This window comes from Perca flavescens, chromosome 12, assembly GCF_004354835.1.
Source record: "Perca flavescens isolate YP-PL-M2 chromosome 12, PFLA_1.0, whole genome shotgun sequence".
NCBI lineage: Eukaryota > Metazoa > Chordata > Actinopteri > Perciformes > Percidae > Perca > Perca flavescens.
In genome coordinates this window covers 12,358,652-12,385,561 of record NC_041342.1, presented here as the reverse complement: position 1 = coordinate 12,385,561, position 26,910 = coordinate 12,358,652, and the positions used below count along the sequence as shown (strand labels likewise).

General features: G+C 39.9%; 1 protein-coding gene across 2 annotated transcripts in view; it reads right to left on the bottom strand.

Moving 5' to 3' along the window:
• Positions 1-463: 463 nt before the first annotated feature.
• The window catches only part of pik3r2 (phosphoinositide-3-kinase, regulatory subunit 2 (beta)), a 40,821-nt gene continuing 14,374 nt past the window's right edge, over positions 464-26,910 (bottom strand). For both annotated transcript variants that reach the window (XM_028592590.1, XM_028592591.1), the window contains exons 3-16: positions 17,693-17,785; positions 16,600-16,674; positions 11,221-11,373; positions 9,641-9,851; positions 9,348-9,433; positions 8,992-9,094; positions 8,685-8,783; positions 8,309-8,489; positions 8,003-8,122; positions 6,927-7,069; positions 6,572-6,748; positions 6,325-6,396; positions 5,995-6,165; positions 464-1,931 (exon numbers count right to left, since the gene is read on the bottom strand). In XM_028592590.1, coding sequence (XP_028448391.1) covers positions 1,724-1,931; positions 5,995-6,165; positions 6,325-6,396; positions 6,572-6,748; positions 6,927-7,069; positions 8,003-8,122; positions 8,309-8,489; positions 8,685-8,783; positions 8,992-9,094; positions 9,348-9,433; positions 9,641-9,851; positions 11,221-11,373; positions 16,600-16,674; positions 17,693-17,785 — 1,892 coding nt within the window. In that variant the 3' untranslated portion in view covers positions 464-1,723. The remainder of the gene's footprint in view (positions 1,932-5,994; positions 6,166-6,324; positions 6,397-6,571; positions 6,749-6,926; positions 7,070-8,002; positions 8,123-8,308; positions 8,490-8,684; positions 8,784-8,991; positions 9,095-9,347; positions 9,434-9,640; positions 9,852-11,220; positions 11,374-16,599; positions 16,675-17,692; positions 17,786-26,910) is intronic.

Sequence of the window (26,910 nt, the reverse complement as noted above, 5' to 3'; positions counted from 1 at the left end):
TTGCTACATGAAAAGACATCCTTCATTTGGCTCACATTAGCTGGGTACTGTGCTTCCTTAAACAGAATCTAAGAGCTAGCAAATATTCTGAAAACATAAAGAAACAAAGTGATGAAACTTTGTAGTCACATACACTGACTGTATGTGTCTGAAATATACTGTACATGAGTTATATTACTGCTTTCTTTCTTTTTTTGTACATCAAATGTTCTACAGCTCTGAGTCAAGCTTGGGATGAAATGAACAGTTTCGCATGAAAAGGGGGAAGGAAGTACCGCAAGTAAATCTGCATAAAAAAAAACAATAAACATCTGCAAAGACATTGTACCGCTAAAACAGTCTAATCGAACTAGAGACAAGGCAAATACAGTACCGAAGTTACAATTATCACATAGATTGATGCTCTGCAAGTGTCTTTAGCATATAGAAACGAGACACATGAGAGGAGCACTAACAGTTATGCCCTAAGTCAATGGCTACAGATGCTACAGTATCAAATAGGGTGAAAAAAAGAAGGAAGATGTTTGAAACAGAGAGACGTTTGATGCTTGGAGTCTTTCCACAATTTCCATTTAAAAGGAAACCTGAATCACGTGGAACTGCATTTATTAATGTACCTCTCCATCTAGTGTATTGTGATTAAAATTCCATATTCACAATATACCAAATATGTACCATGCATTTTTATCCTGCAGTACAGTATTTACTGTATGTTGTACCTCGTCAATTCAAAAGGAGGCCCACTGAGAGCGAGAGAGAGAGAGTGAGAGAGCAACAAGCCAAAGCAGTTGGAAATAAAGATCATTTCATAAAAAATATACCTATATGTGTGTATTATTTTTTTTAAAGCTTTGTCTATGTCGACAGCCATTCATTCTCTCCTTCCTTCTTTCAACCTCAACGTGTCCCCCCTCTAGTGACACAGGCTTGTGGTCATTCAAAGCTATTACTATGGCACTTAAGCAAGCTTTAAATTGAATCAATCTTTTCAAAAACCCATAAAAACATTAACCCCAGCTATTTCTTTCCCTCCCACACCCTCAGGGTGTAGTCACTGAAGCCCTCTCGGCTTCAGTGACTACACCCTGGTTTTTCAGCCGCCTTTAGGTGTGAAGCGAGCAGCCTGGTTCAGCCAAGCCAGTCCTTTCAGTGGATGACAGCTCAGGCTTTTGTCTACCGAGGGTTTGCAGGCAGTCTGGGGATGACAGATCGGGCCTTTGTCTACGGACAGTTATCACGTGTTCAGGCAAAAAACAAAAGTGCCTCCTGTAAATCTTCCCATCATCCCTCCATCTGGTTTCTTTCCTCTTCTCCACGATCTTCAAAACCACATTTTGTGTGCTTTAATTTTCTTGTGAATTTCTCACAGTTTTTTTTTTTCATAACTGACACTGTACAGTCAGGGCTGGCTAATGCAACACTCTCCTCAAGTTAAAACTCAACGCGTTAGCCAGGCTAGCTGTACAGTGCTTCAGTACCGGTAGTAGTGTGTTTACTTTGAAGCCATGCTGGAAGCAAGGAGTGTTCTTTGCTGGACAGGGGTTGGTGCAGGAAATTAGCACCAACATGTATGTAATTTAAAATCAGGGCCGTTGAGTCTATTTCTCTTCGCCACTTAAACAAGAACAAGCATTGTTCAAAGGATAATTTTTTTTTCCCAATGCATATGAGTGAAAATTCAGTTTCGCCACCCTGGTTGGCGTGTACACTGATGGTGGATAATTCATCTGGGGTGCTGGTTCTGGTTCTGAGAACGGGCCAGGACTGGGTAGGCCAGATTTACATTTAGCTGGTCATTGTGTTGGACCAAGGAGACGTTTTTGTAGTGGAGCACCAGGTCTTTGAGGGACGAGTACAGATTGTAGGGCTCAGCGAACCCATAACCTGTGGCCGTCTTGTAGATGACGCAGTGCTTGGTGTCCCCCTCCACACTGGAAAGAAAGACAGAGATCATTGTTATAGTTGCTCCACATTGGCCAATTTATACATTACTTTTTCTTAGCAGGCATTTTGGCTTTTCTTGGAGGAAATTTGATAACATTAAAAATGAATGCATTGCATTTAGCTGATCTAGTTCCAGGGTCCTAGTATTGTGCATGCTTGCTCACAGGCCTGGCTTACTGGGACACTTGATGGAGCCCTCATTGATGCAGTTTGGTTTTGCCTGCTATGCCGAGTCAAAATGTCTGACGTGAAAAAGGTCTATTAATAATTGTAATTGTGTCATTTTGACTTTTGTGCTCGCTTGCAACCTGGTTATAACCCAATCTCAAACACAAGACTTTGTGTTGAGGTGTTAGTGCCTCAGGGTGGTGAGAAACTATGCAGTGGACCTCTCATAGCTAGAAGATTACAGTGACAATGAATATTATAGTGTTTGGATTAGGGCTGTAAATTAGGGATGGGCGATATAGACGATATGCAATATAAACGATACAAAGTTGGCCTACGATAGAAATTTTAATAATATTGCACTATCGTGATAATTCATGTTGATGACGCAATCTACCCGCGAAGTTTAGAGCCACGAGCTGCAACTGGCTGTAACGCGTCATTGTCATCTTGAGTAAACATGACTAAAAGTGAAACAAGGAGCTGGTGAAAAAGACCGGTGCAACATCCATTATTTGGACTTGGTTTGGATTTAAGATGCTACAACGGAGCTGTGGTCGAGCCGTACCATGGAGCCTTTCACCAGCCTGACAATTCACTATATAACGGACGATTGGAATCTTGGCAGCCGGTGTTTGCAGACGTTTTACTTCCCCGCTGAACATACAGCCGTGTGTGCGTGTGCGCGTGTGTACAGCGGCGGAGTGGGACCAAAAAATGTACCGGGACGTTTACGGCCCCTGCCGTACAGGTTGAGCGGAGGCTGCACAGTTTGACCTGCAGGCAGCGGCGCCAGGCCGCCGGATGGTGTTGCTAACAACTTGCAATGTATAACTATTATCAGACCGGCCCACCGGGAAGAGTCCTGACTCTTCTGTGTGTGTGTATGTGTGTGTGTGTGTGTGTGTGTGTGTGTGTGTGTGTGTGTGTGTGTGTGTGTGTGTGTGCGTGCGTGTGCGTTCACTCAAATGCGTTACATTAGGCTGCAGGTAAGAAACTTTGTTTGAAATATGTTTTTATTTAAAGTATCTGTGTATCTTTGCCTAATACTGAAAGTATTTTCAGTACAGTGTCTGTTCCTTAACTAAACAGACACCAGTTTTTCCTGTCCTCTGCATCTTGGATGGCATTTAAGAAGCAAGGACTTAAACTAACTAAGTGTAGTGCCTTTTAGAATGGTTTGCACTAAAGAGAAGACATCCAATACTTTAAGCTTTTTCTTTGTCAAATTATCTGCAACTAGTGTACTTAAAGTTTATTTATCTGCAACATTATGTTGTATAATTACAGTTTTGAACAATAAATGTTCTCAAAACTACACTATGTTTCTTTCTCTTTTAAAAAAAATAAATACATTTAGCAGTTTGGTTTTTCTTAGGGTGTATGTAACCTGGTCTGAAATGGTTCTATTATAATTTATATATCGCGATATACAGTGAGAAAAAAAATTATTTGAACACCCTGCTATTTTGCAAGTTCTCCCACTTAGAAATCATGGAGGGGTCTGAAATTGTCATCGTAGGTACATGTCCACTGTGAGAGACATAATCAAAAAAAAAAATCCAGAAATCACAATATATGATTTTTTAACTATTTATTTGTATGATACAGCTGCAAATAAGTATTTGAACACCTGTCTATCAGCTAGAATTCTGACCCTCAAAGACCTGTTAGGCCTAGTCCACACGGACACGGGTATTTTTATAACCAGAGTTTTTTCTCCTCCGTTTTAAAAAAAAAACCCGTCCACACATGCTCGGTTTAAAATAAATCTCCGTCCACATGAAAACGCAAAAACACCCTGTCAAGCCATTGCAAAGAATCATCAACAAAGCAGTTAGCGGCGCACAATATGACGTCAAACACAGCGGATAACGGCGCACACTCTGACAGCTCACCCTGGCCGGAGTTTTCAAAAATGTTTGGTTACAGGGCCCTGAAACTGCGTTTTCGTGTGGACGGAAGGCCGAACCGCGTAAAAAAAGTCACGGTTATAAAAATACCCGTGTCCGTGTGGACTAGGCCTTAGTCTGCCTTTAAAATGTCTACCTCCACTCCATTTATTATCCTATTAGAGCACCTGTTTGAGGTCGTTAGCTGCATCAAGACACCTGTCCACCCCATACAATCAGTAAGAATCCAACTACTAACATGGCCAAGACCAAAGAGCTGTCCAAAGACACTAGAGACAAAATTGTACACCTCCACAAGGCTGGAAAGGGCTACGGGGAAATTGCCAAGCAGCTTGGTGAAGAAAGGTCCACTGTTGGAGCAATCATTAGAAAATGGAAGAAGCTAAACATGACTGTCAATCTCCCTCGGACTGGGGCTCCATGCAAGATCTCACCTCGTGGGGTCTCAATGATCCTAAGAAAGGTGAGAAATCAGCCCAGAACTACACGGGAGGAGCTGGTCAATGACCTGAAAAGAGCTGGGACCACCGTTTCCAAGGTTACTGTTGGTAATACACTAAGACGTCATGGTTTGAAATCATGCATGGCACGGAAGGTTCCCCTGCTTAAACCAGCACATGTCAATGCCCGTCTTAAGTTTGCCAATGACCATTTGGATGATCCAGAGGAGTCATGGGAGAAAGTCATGTGGTCAGATGAGACCAAAATAGAACTTTTTGGTCATAATTCCACTAACTGTGTTTGGAGGAAGAAGAATGATGAGTACCATCCCAAGAACACCATCCCTACTGTGAAACATGGGGGTGGTAGCATCATGCTTTGGGGGTGTTTTTCTGCACATGGGACAGGGCGACTGCACTGTATTAAGGAGAGGATGACCGGGGCCATGTATTGCGAGTTTTTGGGGAACAACCTCCTTCCCTCAGTTAGAGCATTGAAGATGGGTCGAAGCTGGGTCTTCCAACATGACAATGACCTGAAGCACACAGCCAGGATAACCAAGGAGTGGCTCTGTAAGAAGCATATCAAGGTTCTGGCGTGGCCTAGCCAGTCTCCAGACCTAAACCCAATAGAGAATCTTTGGAGGGAGCTCAAACTCCGTGTTTCTCAGCGACAGCCCAGAAACCTGACTGATCTAGAGAAGATCTGTGTGGATGAGTGGGCCAAAATCCCTCCTGCAGTGTGTGCAAACCTGGTGAAAAACTACAGGAAACGTTTGACCTCTGTACTTGCAAACAAAGGCTACTGTACCAAATATTAACATTGATTTTCTCAGGTGTTCAAATACTTATTTGCAGCTGTACCATACAAATAGTTAGAAAATCATACATTGTGATTTCTGGATATTTACTTTTAGATTATGTCTCTCACAGTGGACATGCACCTACGATGACAATTTCAGACCCCTCCATGATTTCTAAGTGGGAGAACTTTCAAAATAGCAGGGTGTTCAAATACTTATTTTCCTCACTGTATATCGTTATCGCAAGAGGCTGCAATGTATATCACAATATGGATTTTAGGCCATATCGCCCATCCCTACTGTGAATCAATCAAAATATTTACAGTAATTGTGATTAATCGCATTTTTAACTTTATTTTTATCTGTTCAAAATTTCCCTTAAAAAGGTATATTTATCAAGTATGTAATACTCTCTCATGCAAATGTGTGTATATTTTTTATTGGAAACCAATTAACAATTACTGGGAAAATCTATTGAAATCCGACATATTTCAAACTCTCCAGTCATAATGTCTAGGGGCTTCATGATCAATTATAACAGAACCTGCGTTAACGCGTCAAAAAAAATTGTGGCGTGTAACAAATTTGTGTTAAGGTGGACATCCCTAGTTCGGATTGTTAGGAAATATCATGCTATTAAACTAACAATTTCTACATTTGGTCAGTTATTTAAGTGGATAAATAAACAGATTATCATACAAAAAAATTGAAAATAAGAAAACGTACACTACAGAACAAGCGTAGGATCCCTTCTGTGATTGGCTCTCGCGGATGAGGAAGGTCCCGTCACATTTGCCTCTCAGCATTTCCTCAGCCTGGGTGCGTTTGATGTCACCCACATACCAGGTACACTCGTCATGGTGGGGTGAACCCTCATCCTCCTCCAGTGAGTAGGAACTGGAGACACAGAAATAATGCAGCAGATACTCAATCGCAGGTCATATAATGACTAAAACACTGAGCTCCAGCCACTCCCTAAATTACAGGTGGAGATATTGCAGCACCCAGTCATCACAGCACAAGTTGCTGAGCTGTTACTTCATCTCAAAGACTTACTCATCAGCATCATTCTTTATGCCCAACCATTCATTAATCTTCTTCTGCCTTGTCCCCTTCTGTGTCAGCCATCTGCAAAGCCAGAACACCACAGATTTAATGCTGACAGTTTACCAATCATTCGCAAGATATGGTTAATAGTTAATAGGTGAGTGTTTACATTTGTATGTGAATGTGTTGGGGTGCCTATATTTGCAACATATTTTTTGTACTTCAGACACAGAGTAAATCTTTAATTCATTCTTACATTAGGTACTGGTCTCTGATCTTGCGGAGCTGCATGAGATCCGGCTTGAGGCTGTTCATCTTCTTGTCGATCTCTCTGTTATCGGAGACCTGCTGTCTCAGGTCCGTCTCTAACTTACGCTTGCTGTCGTGGATCTCCTTCACACGAGACTTCAAACGCTCCGAGTTGCTCTGGATCCTGATTTGAGAGATTGGCTATGAATGTGTTGCGCAAACGCTAAATAAGAAATTGTGACAAAATACTATTCCAAATTAGCACCTTGGTTCAACGTTTTGGTTAAGTAAAACAAGTTCTATTCATCCGTTGCATCACACCCGGATTATCAAGAACCCCATGCACATTAAGATGAATTTACTTTTGAATCTCTTTTTCGTTGCCCTCGCGTTGGAATCGCTCCAAAGACTCCCTGCTGTAGCGCTCCTGAGTCTCACACTGCTCCTCGAAGATCTTGATGGTCTCATTGAAGGCCTCGATGGCTGTGCGTTTCATCTGCAGCTCCTGTGGGAAATAGTAACATCCATTTGATGATTTATTGTATTAGTCATTTATTCCTTAGCTGCTGCTATCACACATATCTGGTCTTCTACCTGCTTATGTTAAAACTCTGGTTGAGACACTCTACTGTTACTAGTGTCATATAAAAGGTAACACAGAGGCGGATGCATGCATGCTGAATCAGTGACTTCTTTTAGGTCGTTTTCTAAAAGCACATTTTAATAGACTTGCTTTTATGTGATTCTCTGTGTGATGTCTTTTTATCTTTTTATCCTTTTGCCTTTTTTATCTTTTCATCGCCACTTATTGACTGTCCTCCTATAACTTGCTATTTCCACTTATCTTCGATCTACTTTCCTTTTCTCCTTCCTGTCCTTTAGAGCTGCCCAATCTCTTGTTGCATATGTATGGTTATGTGTATTGATGTGCTGTGTATATTTATATTTTGTTTATGCTTTTGTTTCTTCTGTTAAAGCACTTTGTAAGCGTTTTGTTTTTTTAAAGGTGCTATACAAATAGTTATTATTATCATATTATTAGTATGCTGTCTTACTCTAATAAGATAAGTTTCTTTCACATTGCATACACACAGCACTTATCTATATCTTTGTCTGAGTTAGTTCTACTGGAATTCTGCACACATTCATAATGTAATGATCTTTTTACCTAATGGGTTTTGAATATATATAAAAAACTGTTGCATTGTTATGTAACTCAAATTAACTATATTCTCATTTACATTTGAATTTTCTATTATGGCTATAAAGATTTCTAAAGTAGAATAACTATTGTTTTGTTGTCTGGATATACTGTATCGGTTTCCAAGACATGTAAATGCTTATATTTTGTGCAGTATATGAAAAATACAAACAGGAGACAAAGTATGATTTATCATACTGTTGTGTGTGTATGTGTGTGTGTGTGTTGAACTCATACCTGTGAGGTGCGTGTGTATTCCTCGTACAGAGAGTCGTACTCGCGGCTCTTCTCCTGGTACTGCTCGTGATAGACCTTCAGCTGCTCTCCCACCTCCTCTATACTGTTCTCCTTCACTAACTGAGCCGTGCCAAATGCAGATGAGAGCAAAATCAGCGCTTTGACAATCAAAACAACGTAACACAATTCAAGGAGGCCCTGCTTATTGTTATTCATAAAAAAAATAGATTGAGGATGTTTAAATCAAAAGTAGGCTTGCAGAGGGATTTTGCCCGTAGTTGAATTTGTTGATACAAAGTCACCAACCTGTTGGTATTTAGAGACAGGGTACAGAAGCCTGGTGTCCAGTTTGGCGTTGTATTGGGCCAGGGACTCATGGCGGTAGTGATTGATGAGCTCCACTACAGACAGGAAGGTAAGAGGCTCAGAGAAGCCATACCTCCCGTCTCGGTGGTAAACCTTTATAAGCTTGTTGTTCCCCCCTTTCCTGCAGGGGGAGACAGGAGCCAAATGAGAAACAAAGAAAATAACAGGACATATGGCAGCACATGTTGACTGAATGTTAACTTCCAGCAAAGGTCTATTTTTTCTTATTGAATGCCACTTTTTTCTTTTCTTTTTTTCAATAGTAATTATTCAAATGCGGTTCTAACTGGTGTGGTTGACAGTAGTGTTTCTGTACCTGAGAGTGAGAGTGTACTCGCCCTCCAGTTTACTAGAGGCATTTCGGACCAGGAAGGTGCCATCTGGAGTGTCTCGCAGCTTCTCATTCACCTCCTCTCTGCAAATACCATGACATGCAGTATATAATTCAAGAACACTAACCCTGATCAGCTGCACCCTAACAGCTAAATAATAACATCATTTCCACGGTCATAAATAGGTGATATAAGGAACATCGATTTTTGGAAGCTGTTTTGTGTATATTGAAACTTAGTATTACCGCTGAACAAAATCAACAGTAACAGTAATCTATTTTGGTAATTTACCTGGAGATTTCTCCCCAGTACCACTCAGCATCATTCAGCAGGCTGCTTGTGTCTGTCATGGCTGATGGTGCCATTTTCGACTTGACTGGCTTTGCTGGAAGGACTGGAAAACAGACACACACATAGACGCACAAAGATCAACATGAAAAGCATGTTATACTAATGGAATGGATCCCAACAGTCACTTAACACATCTGCTAAAAATGTACCTACTCGTATAGAGTTGTCTGTAAGAAACCTTTTAAAAATATGACAGAAATACCTTATATTGTATTAAAGCTAATATAATCATCATTTTACTGCACATAAATAAACATTTCTTTGTGCTGAATAAAGATTACTAAAGAATAACATACCTGGAGGAGTGAGGTCCTGCTCTGTGGTTCTCTCTATCAGCAGCCTCTCCACCACAAGGGCAGGGAACTCCTCATCCACTGACAACCTGAAAATCAATCAGTCAATCAATAGCAAGTTTAAAAATACATAGCTGAGACTCCCAATCTGACAAATTGGATCAATTCAGACTTGAGATTTGCATATTTAGTTTAGTAGCCTAATGTTTCACAGAAATGACAAATCCAGGTTTTTTTTTCCTATTGTACAGGTTTTTTTTCTGTACAGTAGAAGATATCAATCAGCCAAAACTAACCAAGGGGTGGAGTGGCCTGTCCGTATCAACAGCGGTCCAAAGATCTTTCCCAGTGTGTGTGTGTCCAGGCCATGGCTGGCCTGCGCCTGGGTGACTTTGGCCAGGTGTGTGAGGAGGTACTGCAGGGTGAGACGGTGATGGAGAGGGACGGAGGTGGAGTTCTCCAGGACCAGGCTTACCTCTCTGTCATGGCTTCCAGCAGCTGCACCATCTGGACAAAAAGTATTCAAATAACCATGAAGATGATCTATACATAAAACTATTGTCGCAATTCCATCAGGTTTTATCACATAAGGAGAATCTCAAGAGAGTCAAGATATTTAACAAAGAATATTGTACATACTGTTTAGTCTGCATTTGAGACATGCTGACTCCCACTTTTATCTCCATCAAGTCTTAGGTCTAGTATATATCTGAATTCAAATCATAGAGTCCCTTGTGCAGAGGAGAATCAGCTGAAGAATTGCTAGCATGCCTCAGTGAGCTCATCTTCTACCGATGTTTGGCTCTATTCTATCAACGCTGACATGCAACTGACCTCGATCAGCTGCATGTAAGGCTCAGTTTGGGTCTTGTGCAATTCTTTTACTTAAATTACAGTAAGGGAAGCAATGAACGGTGCCTTTCTAACAACACAAGCACATAGCTCATTTTTTGGGCTCATGCTATTCTATTACACCGCACAAAATCTCATTTTTGTCTACCATGCATAAAATCTGAATCTTTATAAATCATATAAATGAGTCCAAAAATATTTTCTTAAAACAAGCAAAAAAATACCAAGAGCATGAGATTATTGCGTCTGTTTCAAGTACAGGTCGACTTCTAGAATGAAGTGTTATTTTCACAATACTAGATCTAAAGCAGTCAAAAACCAATAAAGATGTAAGACAATATAACTTTAGTTGTTCTTTTAAAGAATATACTGGTGGCTTTGCATGTTTAAGCCCATTAACTGCAAATTGCTCAATATTACTGTAGACTATTTTCCAGAGCATACCATGGGTTTTTAGATTGATAAAGGCATATTTTCCAGGCGCCACTGGTTTCAGTTCATGGTTGAAATGTATGAACATAAACTTGCAGTCGGTTTGAGTTTTTTGCAAAAGCAAAAGTAATGTTATGGTCATATGGTAATGTAGTTGGGAGTCTTAGAAGCAGTTCCTCACTGGTGTGTGTGATTTTCCAACAATACAGATTCAATACTTTATGGCAGCTGACTATTTTCAGAACAGCTCCATCTTTTAACTGCAATGCCCTGCAACAATAATGTAACTTTGACAATTAATTATTCAACAACAAAAAAAACAAAGAAAGAGAAGGAAGAAGAACATGGTCTGATGAACTGCCTATTTATATCAAGCAATTTTAAGGTCATCTGAACCAGCATAAACTGCAATCCCCTTGGAAAGTAGCAAAAGTTCATGTAAAAAATGATTTGTATCAGCTAAAACCTCAGCTAATGTCCCATTAACAAACCCTTAACATACAGAGATACATAGAAGATGACACCCTTTCCTAATTAGAAAGATGGGTGTTTAGTGTCAACTTAAAGCATTTCCTCATGAGATGAGACCCACCTGCTGACTGCTGTAGGACCTGCTGCTGCAGCGTGAGAGCAGTTTGAAGGTGAGCGTAGATACAGGCAGGGATGATGGGGGACGGGAGGTCTCTCAGGTAGTTCAGGACACACTCCGACAGGTACCCCACATCTTTCTGACACGTCTCACCTTCTGGAGCCCAAAGAAATACAAAGTTATTTAGCTTTTTAACTTATTTTTACACACTTTCACACACATTTTCACAGTGGAAACATCGCAGTGATGGGAAAATGTGGTTATGAAAAAAATATTTTACATAGAATTGCTTGGTTTCTCCCAATAAATCATAATAAAAAGCCTAGTTTCGAATAAATAAATTAAATTTTGAAAATATAAGCACTAAATATTTTTTGGAATTTATGAACATTTCTCTGTTTAAATCAGCAGGGGGAGGCACATAGAAACAGCTGTTTGCGGCTTGCAGCTTTCTCTCTCTCTTGCTCTCTCTCAGTCGCAAGTGAGAATATATATATATATATATATATATCAATGAGCAAAAAAAATTAGTCGACTATAGGCAACGCTTGACCAATCAGATTTGACTATGTAAATTCTTAGACAGGAACACCTCTACACCAAACCCAATCAACCAGAAAGAAAACTGAATCTGAACGCTCCATTCTGTTGTGGGTTGTATTCTCTCCCAATTTATAAATAAGATGTACATTTATTTGTTTATTTGTTTATTTGTTTATTTAAAAGGATCCCCATTAGCCGCCGCCGAGACGACAGCTAGTCTTCCTGGGGTCCAAACAATACATACAAAACGTATGTGAGTAATTACAATCACAATTACTCACAAAAATATCATATATTAATACACATAAAAAATAACAATACAAAAAGTACTGATTAGAATAATAGTAAAATAATACAAAACAACATAGCACGTTATACAACAACTCTCAGCCAATCCAGACAATATTATGATGTTGAATACAAATATAGTCTTAGTCTTTTTTTAAAACCAGTTTTTCCCTTGATATCCCGAACCCCAACTGGAAGATTGTTCCAAAACACAATTGACCTATAAAACACGGTCCTCTTCATAGAGTCAGATTTAGGTAGGGGTAAAGAAATCTGTCGACTATTCGCCCCTCTTGTGTAATGTGAGTGCATATCTGAATAGTAAATTATATAGTCATAAAGAAATTTTGGAATCCGAGTGTTAATAATTCTATGAAAATATCCTAACATATTAGCAGATAGTCTGTGCTTGACCACCAGCCAAGCAAGACGTTCATGCATTTCTGCAACACTAGTTCTCAAAGAACAACCAAGGACCAGTCTAGCAGCCTTATTTTGAGCCACTTGTAATTTTTTAAATGACTGCATGATGCAGCAGACCATACAACAGAACAATAATCCAAATGACACAAAACCAATGTACAAACAACACGACTAAACAACCGTGAATTTAAAAATTGTGCACATTTACGCATTACTGCAACAGCTCTGCCCATTTTAGCAACAACTTTGCTGATGTGATCAGACCATGACAATGTAGAATCGAGCCAAAGTCCAAGAAGCTTCACCTTTTTCACTTGCTGTACATTTTGACCATTAACTTGTATATTAATTTTAGGATTGTCAGATAATCTATACTTAGAACCAAATATTATACTCATAGTTTTTGAAAGATTTAGTACAAGCTTATTTGTGTTGATCCAATTATACAATTTGCTAATTTCACAAGACAGAACCTGATTAAGCTCTGAACATGTAGGGGCTGCATAATAAAGAGTACAATCATCTGCAAACATAGTTAATGATGCCTTACTGAGTATATACGGCATATCATTTGTGAAAATTGAAAATAACAAAGGTCCGAGGCAACTTCCTTGAGGAACACCACAATCCACGGACTTGCTACAAGATAATGCACCATTAAAATAAACTCTTTGCGACCTCTCCGACAAATAGCTCTTAAACCACTTAATTGTTGAGGAAGTAAAACCATAACTAATAAGTTTAGAAATCAAAATGTCATGGTCAATCACATCAAAGGCAGCACTAAAATCCAGTAGTAGTGTACCCACCAGCATTGAGTTATCAATTGATGTAAGCCAGCTATCCGACATTTGTGTCATTGCAGTGCAGGTGGAATGACCATACCTATAAGCATGCTGAAACATAGTGGTCAAATCATTGTTAGTAAAGTAATCTCGCACTTGCTCAAATACAATCTTTTCCAATAATTTACTTAGAATAGGCAAAATACTAATAGGCCTACTATTTGGGCCACAAAAGTTGATTTTGTGTCCTTGGGTAAAGGGATTATCTTACCCTCCTTCCAAAGTTTTGGACACACACCGCTAACCAGACATCTGTTAAAAATGTGACACATTGGTTTAGAGATATGTCCAGCTGCTAACTTCAACAGCCGACTATCCAAGTTGTCTGTACCAACAGACCCTCCAACAGTCAAAGATCTCAACAACATTTCCACCTGCACAACATTAACCTGATGAAATTCTAAACTACACAGTTTATCTTTCATAATACACCTTTCAATTAGCTCATTTGAGTTGGAATCAACAGTGTATTTCATTGTCTCTCTAAAATTAGAAACCTTATTAACAAAATAATCATTAAAATAATTTGCAATCTGTATTGGCTTAGTCAAATAAACTCCATTCAATTCAACAAAAGAAGTACAAGTAGATTTTTTCCCCATGATTTCATTAAGTACATTCCACATTCTCTTACTATCTGTACCACTGTCTTCAATTCTCTTCTGAAAATATTTTTTCTTTTTCACTCTATTCTCCTTGGTCACCTGATTCCTTAAAATACAATAACATTTTCTGTCCTCCAGAGAGTTAGAAAGAACCGCAACCTTTTTAGCCTCTTCCCTTTGAGCCATTATGCTCTTTAACTCAGTATCAACCCAAGGAGCACTTTTGGCTTTAACTGTAAATTTCTTTAATGGGGCATGATTGTTAACAACTTTCATAAAACAATCCATAAATAAATTAAGGGATATATCCACATCATCAATATCACTTATCAAATTCCATTTAATATTATCCAATTCATTTAAAAAACACTCCTCATTAAATACCCTATAAGATCTTTTCATAATAATTTTAGGACAGGCTCTAGGTAGCTTAGTTCTCCTGGAGACAGCAATACAGTTGTGATCACTAAAGCCAACTGTCACAGAAATAGGTGTTGAGCACATATCAGGATTATTAGTGTAAATATGATCAATACATTTTGATATTAAAGATCCTGTATTGTTACTAGAAACTCTTGTTGGTTGATCCATTAGTTGAGATAACCCACAGGTGTCTGTCATGGTTTTAAGCTTATTCTTCAGAGGACAAATCTCAGATAGCCAATCAATATTTAGATCACCCAGCCAGTATATCTCTTTGTTTTCCTCAGTCACCTTGTCTAGCATATTACATAAACCATTTACATACTCTATCCTGGCACTAGGTGGCCTATAACAACAACCAAGAATAATCGGTTTTAAATTTGGAATATGTACCTGTAACCATAACACCTCAACTTCATCAACCATTAAGTCCTGTCTCAGTTTAACAGGGAAATGATCCCGTATATAAATGGCCACACCACCTCCAAACCTGTTTCGATCATTTCTATAAATTGAAAACCCCCTATATCAACATCTGAATTATCTATGAAGTGATCCAAATGAGTTTCAGAAATCATGAGTAGGTCTATTTTGTTTAGTTGCAAAAATAAAGACAAGTCTTGAATTTTGTTCCTTAAACTACATATATTAATATGTGCAAGTATTAAACCTTTAGGTAGTTTATTTATGCTGGTCATCTTAGTTAAAAGTAAATAAGTCTTATATTATAATCCAATTAAATATCTTGTACCCTAAGTTATTTTATCTTCATCAAGTAGGCTACATACATATAAGTCCTGAACACAGACTCACATACATGTACACAAACATATAAAACTGATCTTTAAAGCCCATTAGACCAATAACTGACTTTGTCCATCCCTTGGGATGATGATCAGTTTATCATACTTCAAACTCGCCTTATCCCTCTCTCTCTGGCAGCTTTAACCTTCGGCCACAACTCTTTCCTCCTCAGTTGCACAGCTTCCGAGAAATCTTCGTTAATGTAGATCTTGGTGCCCTTTAATTTCTTGGCAGAAGAAAGAATCAGCTCTCTGTCCTTAATGCGAAGAAGTTTAACAACAATTTTCCTTGGCCTTCCCCTCTCCTGAAACTGACCAAGTCTCTGGGCACGCTCAATGTCCATATTTATTCCATCTAAGCCCAAGTTTTTGAGAACATTTCTCACACCTTTTCTCTGATTCACACCAATTCTCTCCTTTCTCGTCAGCAATGCCATCGATTAAAATATTTGTTCTCCTGTTCTGATTTTCAATGTAATCCAGCTTGTTGAGCATTGCATCCAATTCCTGCTTGGAGGTAGTAATGTTTGTCTCAAATGCCCTTATCTTTGACTCAATCTCCTTGCATCCCATCTTCTCCTCTTCAAACTTTGATTGGGTAAATTCCAAGCTGGTCTTCAGCTCCTGTACATCTCTGATAACACCATCCAATCTTTTGTTAGTTCCATCCATAATCAGCTGAATGAAACATTTGAAGTTATCTTGCTGCTGCAATAACATATCTTTATAGATCCCTCTCTGCTGCTCCATTAATTGAGAGAGTACACTCATTGTAACAACAGCGTCATCCTCACAAGGAGATGTTTTAGCATTCTTAGGAGGCATAATGTGTCTTACCAGGATGTACCGGGAGTTGATGAAAGTAGCAAATGTTGATGGTTACAGATCTGTTTGTCCAGGTCCTAGTAGGCCCAAAAGCCCATCAACTTGGGCTGCAGCGCAAGCTCAGCAAATAGTGGAAATATTGTCCCCAATATTAAGCCGCAATTTAAATAAAATGCAACTTGAGGCAATTAACCACTAAATTTGAGAATACAATAAAGGATTCAGTAGATTTTTGTTAGATTCTAAGAGGCCAGGTTCTCAGAGAAAACTCCTGGCAGCCATCTTGAGTCATTTCTTTAAACCAGTCACAATCGTGACTGGTAGATGGCCAACAGTAGATGGCCACAGTAGGTGGCCAACAGTAGATGGCCACTTTTATTGATTTAAAATATGTTTAGTAACCTTATGATACACGGAGAGCATTGCTGAAAAACAGTGTGCATGCTTAGAAAACGTTCCATAAATATACATGAAACTTTCTGTAAGTCCCTTTAGTATCTAATGTGTAGCTTAACCAATACTGGATTTTTAAAGATGAGAGTGAAATTAAAATTTGTTTAAACAATACAATAACAAATATTAATTTAAAAAGTATTAAGTGTACATTTCTGACTCAGACTTACTCACCAGAGCTCAGGCTGTACACTGGGCTGTCTGAACCTGAGGAAACAGTTGGCCTATACAATATCTTGCAGTCCAAACCTGAGAAAGACAAAAGAAACAAAACAGTTGAATACATTTTCGCATAACTTTTGTACTTGACAAAAAAATTTTGTCAAGTACATACAACAAAACACAGTTAAGTAGAGCTAATTAGAAAAGAGAATGGGAATTAAAGGTAGCAATAGTAGTTAATAGTACAAATATCCATTAAATGAAATGCACATGCGAGCCGAGCCCTCACTGCAGGGGATGACTCTACGGCTGCCTGACTTGGACTTTATAATCTACTGCGATGTAAAAGACATGGAAGCCCATGGTACGAGACACTCAATACGTACATTTTATTACCGGCTGGACAATGTCATTTTATAAGCAACAACTTGTACGTGACAAAGCACATGGACAGATATTTGTTTTGGAAATACTCCGCACAAACTTTGCTGTGTTGTTTTCATTCCAGTCTCACATCCAACAACAGAGAGAAGGTGATCAATCAGTTGGGGGAGAATTGGTCCTTGAAATGCTTATGCACAAGGCAAGCAATATTTACAAGAGCAGAGTCAATGCATGTTTGTTCTTTTCTAGGTGTGTGTGTGTGTGTGTGTGTGTGTGTGTGTGTGTGTGTGTGTGTGTGTGTGTGTGTGTGTGAGACAGATAGACAGACTAAAAAAGGGAATGACAGAAAAAAGACGAAAAACTGTGAATGGAGTCACACTGAGCGCTATTTGTTAATACCACAGTGTGAATCAAACCCACTGCGCAGGACTCTCAGTGAGGCCAATGAGAACTGTTCTGACTTAAACCACATTCAACTTCAGTGTAGGAAATCTATATGAAGTCACTGACCGACTGAGAGTTACTGTGAGTGTGTGTGAATGTGTGTGCACTTCTACCTATCTGTGTGACTGCCTGACTGGATCCACATGTATATGTCTACACTTGTGCAAAGGCTGGCATGAGAGCAAGAGGCAGATGGCGGGAGGGAGACAGTTGCACGGAGACGAAAAGACGGAGAGGTGAGACGGACGAAAACGTTGGCCGATTGACATGGATATACCTCTTTTCTCTATGGCTTGGATCAGGCTGACAAGGGCTGGAGGAGCCGTCTCTGGTGGTGTGAACTGCTCGCTCAGGTCCGGCACAGAAACAGCTGAAACAACAACACAAATCACTGTTACACTTCTGGCACAAAGCCTCTGAAAGACCATGGGGGTGCTGCAGCCCTGACAAGGGCACAGTTAACTAGGAGCAGTTGGATATAGAGCTTGTATAATGTTGTGAGCATATATAAAATCTGTGAGGAACACAATAAAATATGATGAGGTGGATTTTGCATGAAGCACACCTGTTTTGCAAAAAAGCACAGCAGCAGTTAGTCTTCTGTATTGCATTTGTTCAGAAAGTATTCCATAAAAAAAAGAAGAAGAAAAAAGAACCTAAAACACTTGAAGCTTGTGATGCATCTTACTGTGGTAGTTTGTAGTCTGGTAGTCTAGCTGATGCGATATATGATAAGAAAACCAGAACAATTTAGTAAACGTACAAAAGAATGAAAAGAGGCTTTATTCAGAGGAGCGTAAATAAAAAAAAGAGAGAAAAAAACAGACTGCTGATGGCGAGCAAAAACTTTATCTACTTTACAACTCCCCATAGACCAAATCAAACATCTTTTCACTCCGAGAGAAAGAGAAAAGGAGAAAGCAAGAGGGAAAAAAGAGAGATCCCATTTCCCTCCCTCCCCTCCCTCTCCTTTTTGCCCTTTTCTTCTCTCCCCTCTTGCTTTCTCTCCTCCCCTCCGCTCCGTCCTGCTCGGTGTTTCGCCTTAGCTCTTTGCGTGAGTGGAGCACAATAAAGGATTTAATCAAAACTCCTGAACAAGCAAAAGCCCTGTGGCAGTGTGCCAGGCCCGACCCGGCCTGGCCCGGACAGGCAGGCAGTGCCTCCTATTCGGCCCCAAAGCCGAATAGGGGGATGAGGGGAGGAGGTATGGGTGAGGAGTGGGGGTAACGCTGGGAGCAGGGAGGGCCTGGCCTGGCCGGGGCTTGGCAGTAGACTCCTGTTCCTGGCACGGCTCGGCTAAACCACTGCTGATTATTAATTTGGGGAGTTCAGACAAGAAACACAGCGTCAGCACATTCCGTTCCCCTCTCTCTCTCTCTCTCTCTCTCTCTCTCTCTCTCTCTCTCTCTCGCTCTGGTTCTTGTTCTCAGTTTCTCTGGATGTCTTGCTCCCTTTCTCTCCCTCTCTCTGTCCTTTGCTCTCTTGCATTCTTGCTGGACATTTTTTCTTGCTCCTTCTCTTTTTTTACTCCCATTTGGTCTCTTCTACCTAAGTTTTAATTCGATCTCTCTTTTTCTTTTTTTCTTTTTGTTTCTCTGTGTCTCTCTCTCTGTCTCCATGCCTTCTGGTTAAACATGGAAACTTTGCCTGGCAGTGTCTCCAGCTCTCTAGCGAGCACACAGACAGACCTCGGCCTCTTCTTTATCCCTGTTGGCCATTTTGGCTGGTAGTGCCCTTCCCCCCTCTTCTCTCATCACATAGTGTCCCTCTTTGTGTGCAGTACAGTTTTTTACATAAATGTTAGAAGAAAAAAAAATTACAAACCCAAACTAAACATCAAATAACGTCCTGTCATTGCCTTCCAAAACAACTCATATGAGCAATTTCTGATCTGGCTCCCCTATTGACAAGGCAACATAGTGTAGTGTATTACAAAACCCCTTTATGACTGATGTTACAAAAAGATTTTGAAGGTATAAAAAATACTTAAGGAAAGACTGTGCTCCTGGTTAAAAACAAAGTAATGATGAAAATGGGATGTACACAGCAGTGTTTTCCCCCCTTTTCAGTCTCCTCCCTGACATGGTTTTCATACGAAAAACAGCCATGGAGTTAAAACAACGCAAGTGAGCGTGTTTGTGGGGGCATATGAAGATGAAATACAACCCAGGAAGTCCAGTAAGAGTAAGGGATCCATGAGTTTAAAGGCTTTTCAGACACCACGCTAATGAAAACAATGATTTGTATTACAATATGACAGAATTTAAAAACTGGGGGAAGTTATCACGGTGACAATAATTTTATCCTCCATCTAATATATATAATATGGCTATATATATATATATATATCCATACCTATAGTAACCCATTCACGGTACAGAGAAATCTGCCACAGATGTGAGCTTGCACGTTATTGATTGGTTATGACGTATGATATTGCAAAAGTTGAAAAGGTTTTCGCGGTTCAACTTTTTTGCCGGGCAGCCCTGTTTATTTTTTGCTGTAGCCCTGAGTGTCTGCAACCCCATCTTGCCAACGCAGATGTCTCGTTGAAATTAATGAGGTGGCTGTGTTTTTTTTTTACGCAGTGCTAATGTAAGTCTAAACGCAGCCTAAGTGGTTTTGCGGCTCCATAACAATGTCACGCAACCTCTGCCTTCGCTCCTGACAGTCAAGGGTCAGAATTTACACTGCCAGTAGAAGTCTCCGTCAGGTAAACATTAGTAAGGGATAATGTCGAGCGAGCCGGGAAGGTGGGCAAATAATGTAATCAGTGTATGCCCAAACACCATTAACACCAGTAACACAGACTACCGTAGCAAGTAAACTTTGGACCAATTCATTTTTCATATTGCTTAATTCCATGCCTTCATTTAATTAAAACCTTAGTGTCAGAATAATTGAACACTGTCTAAATAAGACTGGGTTGTCATAATTACAGATGCAGCAAAACGCAATTGCTATTGCTTTATGAATTATTCAGTACAAGAGAGCAAAAGACGATCTTCATGGAGCTCTTATGCACTTGGATTTAGGCAGGATGCAAGCAATAAAAAGGTGGAAATCAAATAAAACAGGGAATTAAGTACAAATATAGGCTATTAAACCGCAAAATGAATGCTCTCCAACAGTTTGGTAGGGGAGTAGGAAGAAAACATTGATTGCCACATTTTCCCCAAGAGGAAGGAACGTTCTCACTTCTACATGCAAACAAACATAAACACTTTATTTCACTGTATATTTCTCTTGACTCGAACAGAAAAAAATGTAACTTTGACTTTCGTGCAAAGAAGTGATTTTTTTTTTTTTTCCCTGCCAAAAACAGCTGAAGCCCTGCAGTCTTCTCAGGGTTTTGGAAAGGTAAAGAAAAGGAGTGAAAGGCAGAGAAAGAGAGAGAGAGAGAGAGAGAGAGAGAGAGTTCCAGTAACAGCAACTTGTTAGTCAATTAGAACCACTTCCTTGGCAGACTGCACACACTGGGAGACAGGCTTATGACTTGACATGCCCTGAGAAGTAGCCAATGGGAGAAACAGATAAGAAAGGGAGGGAGAAAGAGAGAGAGAGAGCGATATATAGAGAAAAAAGAATGACACTGTGGTTTGGCACTTAAACAAGTAAACCCTGGTGCATTTAACAGCGTATAAGTCTAGTTTATGTATGCATTCATTGTAAGAGATCTCTACAGGCTAGATCTCATGACTGCGTTTGCAGGTTTTCTTCAAATATGCTTTTTTTCCAACATCAGTGTTGAAGAAAAAAAACTATAAAGTCACGTGTGATGGTGCGCCACCGACACATGAAGCTGGAAACGTGATGGTCGGATGAATGTTGCAGATCCTGTCTTTGTGTTTTTGCACAGAGTCGCTTGCTCGACCCCAGGCAAGCGGCAGACAGGCAAAAGTAGACCGGATGAAGCATCGCTGTGTCAAGTAAAATATTTGCTCTGTATCTTCTGCATCGGTATGCTTATGCAATACGTAGGTGGCTCTGCTGCATTCTCCCTCTCAGAGGTCTGTCAGAAACTGAAGCTTCTCCAAATGCAGAGATAAAGCACAAATTCACTCGCAGGATTTCACTGCTCAAATTAAACCTGGAATTTCCTCACTTTAAGTCCAACACCCTCAGCACTTTGGATTTGTGCTGATTTTTGTGGGAATGTCTTATTGAACTGTACTGAAATTGGAGTATGCAGTTCAACTACCACTACAACAAAAAATATAATTTGTTATTAGGGGTGGGAATCTTAAAGGAGAATTCCTTTGCTAGGTTACCTATGCAAATGAGCTCCTGAACTCTTGAACTGCAGGTCAGCTCTGCTTCACTGCGGTGTCAGGTTACAGCCTGTTGATACATGCTCATTACTATGAAAAGGACCTCGGCAAATCTTTTTTTTGTGGAAAAAATACATTTTGGAGTATTGGATTGTATGAGATCGGCACTCGATTGGTGGCGACTTGACCGGAAAGCAGTACATAAACAGAGGTAAGGATTAACACAACTTTTATGCCTTTCTGTCACATCTACTGCCGTCAAATTCGCTGGGTTCCCTCGTAAGGAATAACTGCACATGGCTAAGCACTAGTAATGTCATTTCGAACATGTTTAGAGGCTAAAAACACGTTTGAAACTTGCCCTGTTTAAGCCTTGTTTAAGACTGTTGGGTGCAAAATCTAGCAGGAGGATAACTCGGTGTAGGCGGCACCGTTTGTTTTCGTTTTTCTCGCTACTGACAGTACTCCTGATTTACAAACAAGCGAGCTACGGGTTGAAATCGACCGGAATTCTCCTTTAAGGCACCTCACGATCCGATTTGAATCCCATGGCTAAAATGCAATTATGAAACGATTATCAATGTATTTTGATGCATCAAATTTATATTTTCTCTCACTCTATCACAACTTGCTACTGTAATAATCTATAATTAAAATAAGCATGAATTTATTTTCACTATCTTTATTAATACAACAGTAGTAGAAACAAGAAAAGAAACAGTAGGTCGAATTCTCACCAAGTCGACCTCACCAAAACTCAAGAGGTAGCCTATCTTAGAACGTAAACACGACGCACATGTTTACATCTGTTAAGTTTCCCATCCAATTTGTTCAGCCCAGTGTTGTTCCTTACGTTGTTGGTTCAGCCGTAAGGAACATTCGGCCCGCTTTTCTTTTCTTTTTTTTATTGTTACAGGAGATCATAAAGTCAAGAATTGGGTTTTACATTTCTGATTATTAGATTCTCTGCATCGAGACATAACCTTTTTATGTAAGAATGGCGATGTATCTAAGAATATCATTTTCCCCACCCCTATTTGTTATGAGGTTAGATTTCACTCTTTTTTTATTTGACATAAAACTTTCTCTTTCCCATTTTAGGCAATGGATAATAAAAATCAAGTCCGGAGAGCCACAGTTACAAGTTACCGCCGAAAAATTTATTATATTTTTTACTGTGCCATAACCACAGTGATCATGATAAAGGGTAATTTAAAAAAAAAAGAATAAAATGTGAATGTTAGAGTACGTAAAATAATAAGTTGAGTTTTTTACATTCCCCAGAGAACCAAATTCACGGGTTTTGAGGTAGGCATGGTTAAGAAGTACAGTTGGCTGGATAAATCCATTTACGTTTTATCCTGCATTAAGATCAAGATTGTCAAACTAAGCAAAGGTGAATGAATAAACTTGGATGCCCAACAACTCATTTAGATTGCAGATTTTCTTTTTCTATTCCAGTGTAATTGAATACCCCAAAGAGGGCTAACTCTCTTGGTTTCTATAAGCTGTGGAAACACAAGCTCTGCATGCTCAGTGTACCCAAATCATTGGATGCTGGATCCTTATCAAACACCTGTTGGGTATTAAAGACTAACTTAAATATGTCAATTTCCACTAAAACTTTTTTCTACTTTTTATTTGCATTATTTCACCAGATGTAACTAACTTCCAAAGGGTTCACCATCCTCCAAATGCACTAATTTAAGGCTATATTTAAAGTAAACACTTTTATCAAAAAGCCATGTCAGTTACTCCAAGCATGTGTTTCTTATGTACAGCGGTGACAACGCCAGTTGGTGTCTGGCTCATGGATGGTGTGTAGCAGTGTGTATGCTGCTGGTCAGGTTTCACTGCTACATGTCCTCACTGCATCCCAACTATGCTGACGGGCAATGCGTTATGACCGGGCAAACCATCCATTCCTCTGTCACAACATGCTTCAAAGTTACGACTGAGCCCTTGCAACCATGTAGGACACAGGTGATCTCTACACAACGCTGGATCTGGTTTACAGGCACTACTGAGAAACAATATTAATGCAGAGATTTGCTATAACACTTGTTATAGTAGACTGATTGAGGCTTATTATGAATTCCAATACTGTTCTTGCCAAGACACGCCCTGCGTAGCATTCAAGCACTAGGATTGGCCAGGCGTCCATGCTTGCGCGTTCAGGTCCTATTTTCTGACCAATGGGGCTATCCTGAGCGGGCATTTGATCAATGAAGTTTGTGTCACTGTTCCAGCTATTTCAACTGTCCAGCAGAATCCAGTGCGCAAATCTGTTAGTGTTGGCGTTGTGTCCTCTTCCATCTATATACATTGAATGCGGTAGTTCTGTAGTAAAAGTGTTTCTTAAGCTGGGCTGTCTACTACTAGGCTACATGTCTTTCCATGTACCTAAATATTGTTGTGTTAATCTTAGACATGAGGCTAACACATTGTGTTGCATTTGTTGGCATATTTGTAAATGGGTTGTGTAGCTTCTGACTGTATAAACAGGCAAATTGCCATCTGTAACTGCATGTCCAACTGGACTCAGTGTTCAATGACTCTGCAGTCTAAAAGTAATGGGGCCAGTGGCGTCAAACAAAGTGTTTGTCAGATTGTTGAACACAGTCTGAAAACCCTAACCCACGCCTTTCCAATGTCAGAGTTAGGGCAGCTGTGCCAAACAATTTTTGTAACTTTACAAAACTGTCAATCTAACATTCATACCCACTTAACGCAGCAATTGGCCAGCTGTGCACATGTGATAAATTAGGCAGGATTTGAAGCTCTTTTTTCATTCTTCACACAACTTCTTCAGTCCCTTTTCGTATGAGCAAACAACTGCAACACCAATAATGCTGTTGAGGAGATACACATAAGTGTGTGTGCTGCTATCCCAATTATTTTTTTATATTATTTTATAGACTTTTGTGTCTCGCCCCTCTCTCAACCCACCTTCGAATGCATCTATTTTGAACAGCTATAAACACTCTTGCCTTTGGACATGGTCAGTCTATACTTTGTAGGAGCTACTTTGTACCTGGCCTTAAATACATAATGAAAGGTTTTCAGGTCATCAGATTTATTGATCATATAATCAATAATATAGTGTGAGTAGAGGGGGGCAGGCCAGTACAGCCTCTCATCAATGTTTTCAATTGTTTCCTTTTGTATGCATCCTGTCCCAGAACTGCTTGTTACTAACCTAGCTCTGGGGAGTTTACTCCCCGGAGTCCTTATGTTTCTTCTTCAACGCCCGGCCGCGTCCCGCTGCGTCTGCTACACCCACCCGTGCTCTGCAGCGCCACGTTTCATCCCGCAACGTCCTGCTGTGACATGAACTACAACAACTACCTTCAAAGTCACTGGTCCACTATCTTCAATGCGACTATTTTCGCCTTCACACCCCCAACCGGCCCCGTCAGACACCGCCTACCAAGAGTCTGGGTCTGCCGAGGTTTCTTCCCAAGAGGGAGTTTTTCCTCGCCACTGTCGCAATAGCCATTTATAATGCTTGCTCTTGAGGGAATTACTGTAATTGTTGGGGCTTTGTAAATTATAGAGTGTGGTCTAGACCTACTCTATCTGTAAAGTGTCTCGAGATAACTCTTATGATTTGATACTATAAATAAAATTGAATTGAATTGAATTGAATTTTCAGCTTATTGAACCATCCGCATGCACATAATGCTGACTTGAAGATTTGGCCCTCAGAAGAAATGAGCAGCAGACCATACTTTTGTAGTCTAATTTTGTTTATAGTCTATCTCGCATTATTATCATTATTGTCATGAAAAAATACCCATAGTCAAGTCTGAATGCTTTCATGGAATCATTCTGTAGAAACAAATGGGATTCATGATTTTATTTCACTTCTGCCTACATTAAGCAACTGCACAAAATGTACTTTACTCTGTTTAGTAAGACAACTTCACGCCTAAATTAGTTCCCATTTATGCATTCATTCATGCTCTGGCACTAAAGAAATGCTCCAGAAAATGAAATTTTCTATAGCTTTGCAAAGTGTGACATGCTAAATTTACTATCTCCAAGAAAATAATACAACAGTCAGAGGAGAAAATACAGCTGGTTCCTATATTTGCAGTTGGATAGGGTGGCGTTTGCTTACACTGCAGCCCTCGTCTCCCTCCCTTTCCAGCCTCTCCATATCTTTCCCATTCACTTCTACTGTCTCAGCCTCTCCACCACCCCCCTCCATGGGTTCTTTGAAAGTGTTTTCCTGGTAAGCGGGAGCGGAGAGTGAGTGGAGGCCTCTCCTTTCTGAGAACCGGACCCGCTAACATGGTTTATAGCTGCCCAGAGACAGTATCAGACATGTATGTGAATCAGGGAGGGAGACTGCAAAAAGGAGGGAGGACGAGAGAGAAGGGGGAGAGAGGAAGGGAGTGAGAGAGGGAGCACGAAGGGAGGAGTTTGCAAAAATGCCAAGCAGCCAGCAGGCAGTTAAAGTGAGGCCAGGGAGAGGAGAGAAAAGGAGGGAACAAGAAAAAAAAACTCTCTCTGGGTTTGTTGAATTATTTCTGCTGCAAGTTGAGAAACGTTTTGCCTCCATTCCTGGGGAACGAAACAGATTTTTAATTACATTTTGTCTCAGAAAGTGTACTTTCATCTATCACTCCAAGTTGTACTGGCACCATATGTGCACCACAAAGCTAGACAAGTGTTTGTTTAACAGCCAAAATCCATTCTAACAAACTATTTTTCAATGTAGTAACAATACTGTTACTCTATTTAAAGCATGGCCTGTTTCATGGCTGAAACAACACTAAAAGAAAGTAAATAGCTTTAATACAGGGTGATGTGGATTTAATTTTTTATGCACATAGAAATTAAACACGAAATGTCCCGTAGACCTCAAGAGCTTGCACTCAACAATGCACTTCTTTGGGTCCCCAACAATACACCCGGAGAATGTAAATTCGGATGAACAGTTCTCGAAAACATCAAAAGGACAAACACACATGCATACATACATACAGACATACTGCACATTCATACAGACAGACACTCCTTCCACTTTAGTTAGATACAAACTCTACACAAAACACTTGTGTGTAGGTGAGTGCTGCATCAGTTGAACAGAGTCCATTATACTGCAGTCCATCTTGGACAAATATTCACACTAATATGATGTAATCGGCCAACCCAGTAGCTTCTTACTATGTCATTTTAGAAAGAAGAAAAGCTGAGGCATTTGCATCTTTTGGCC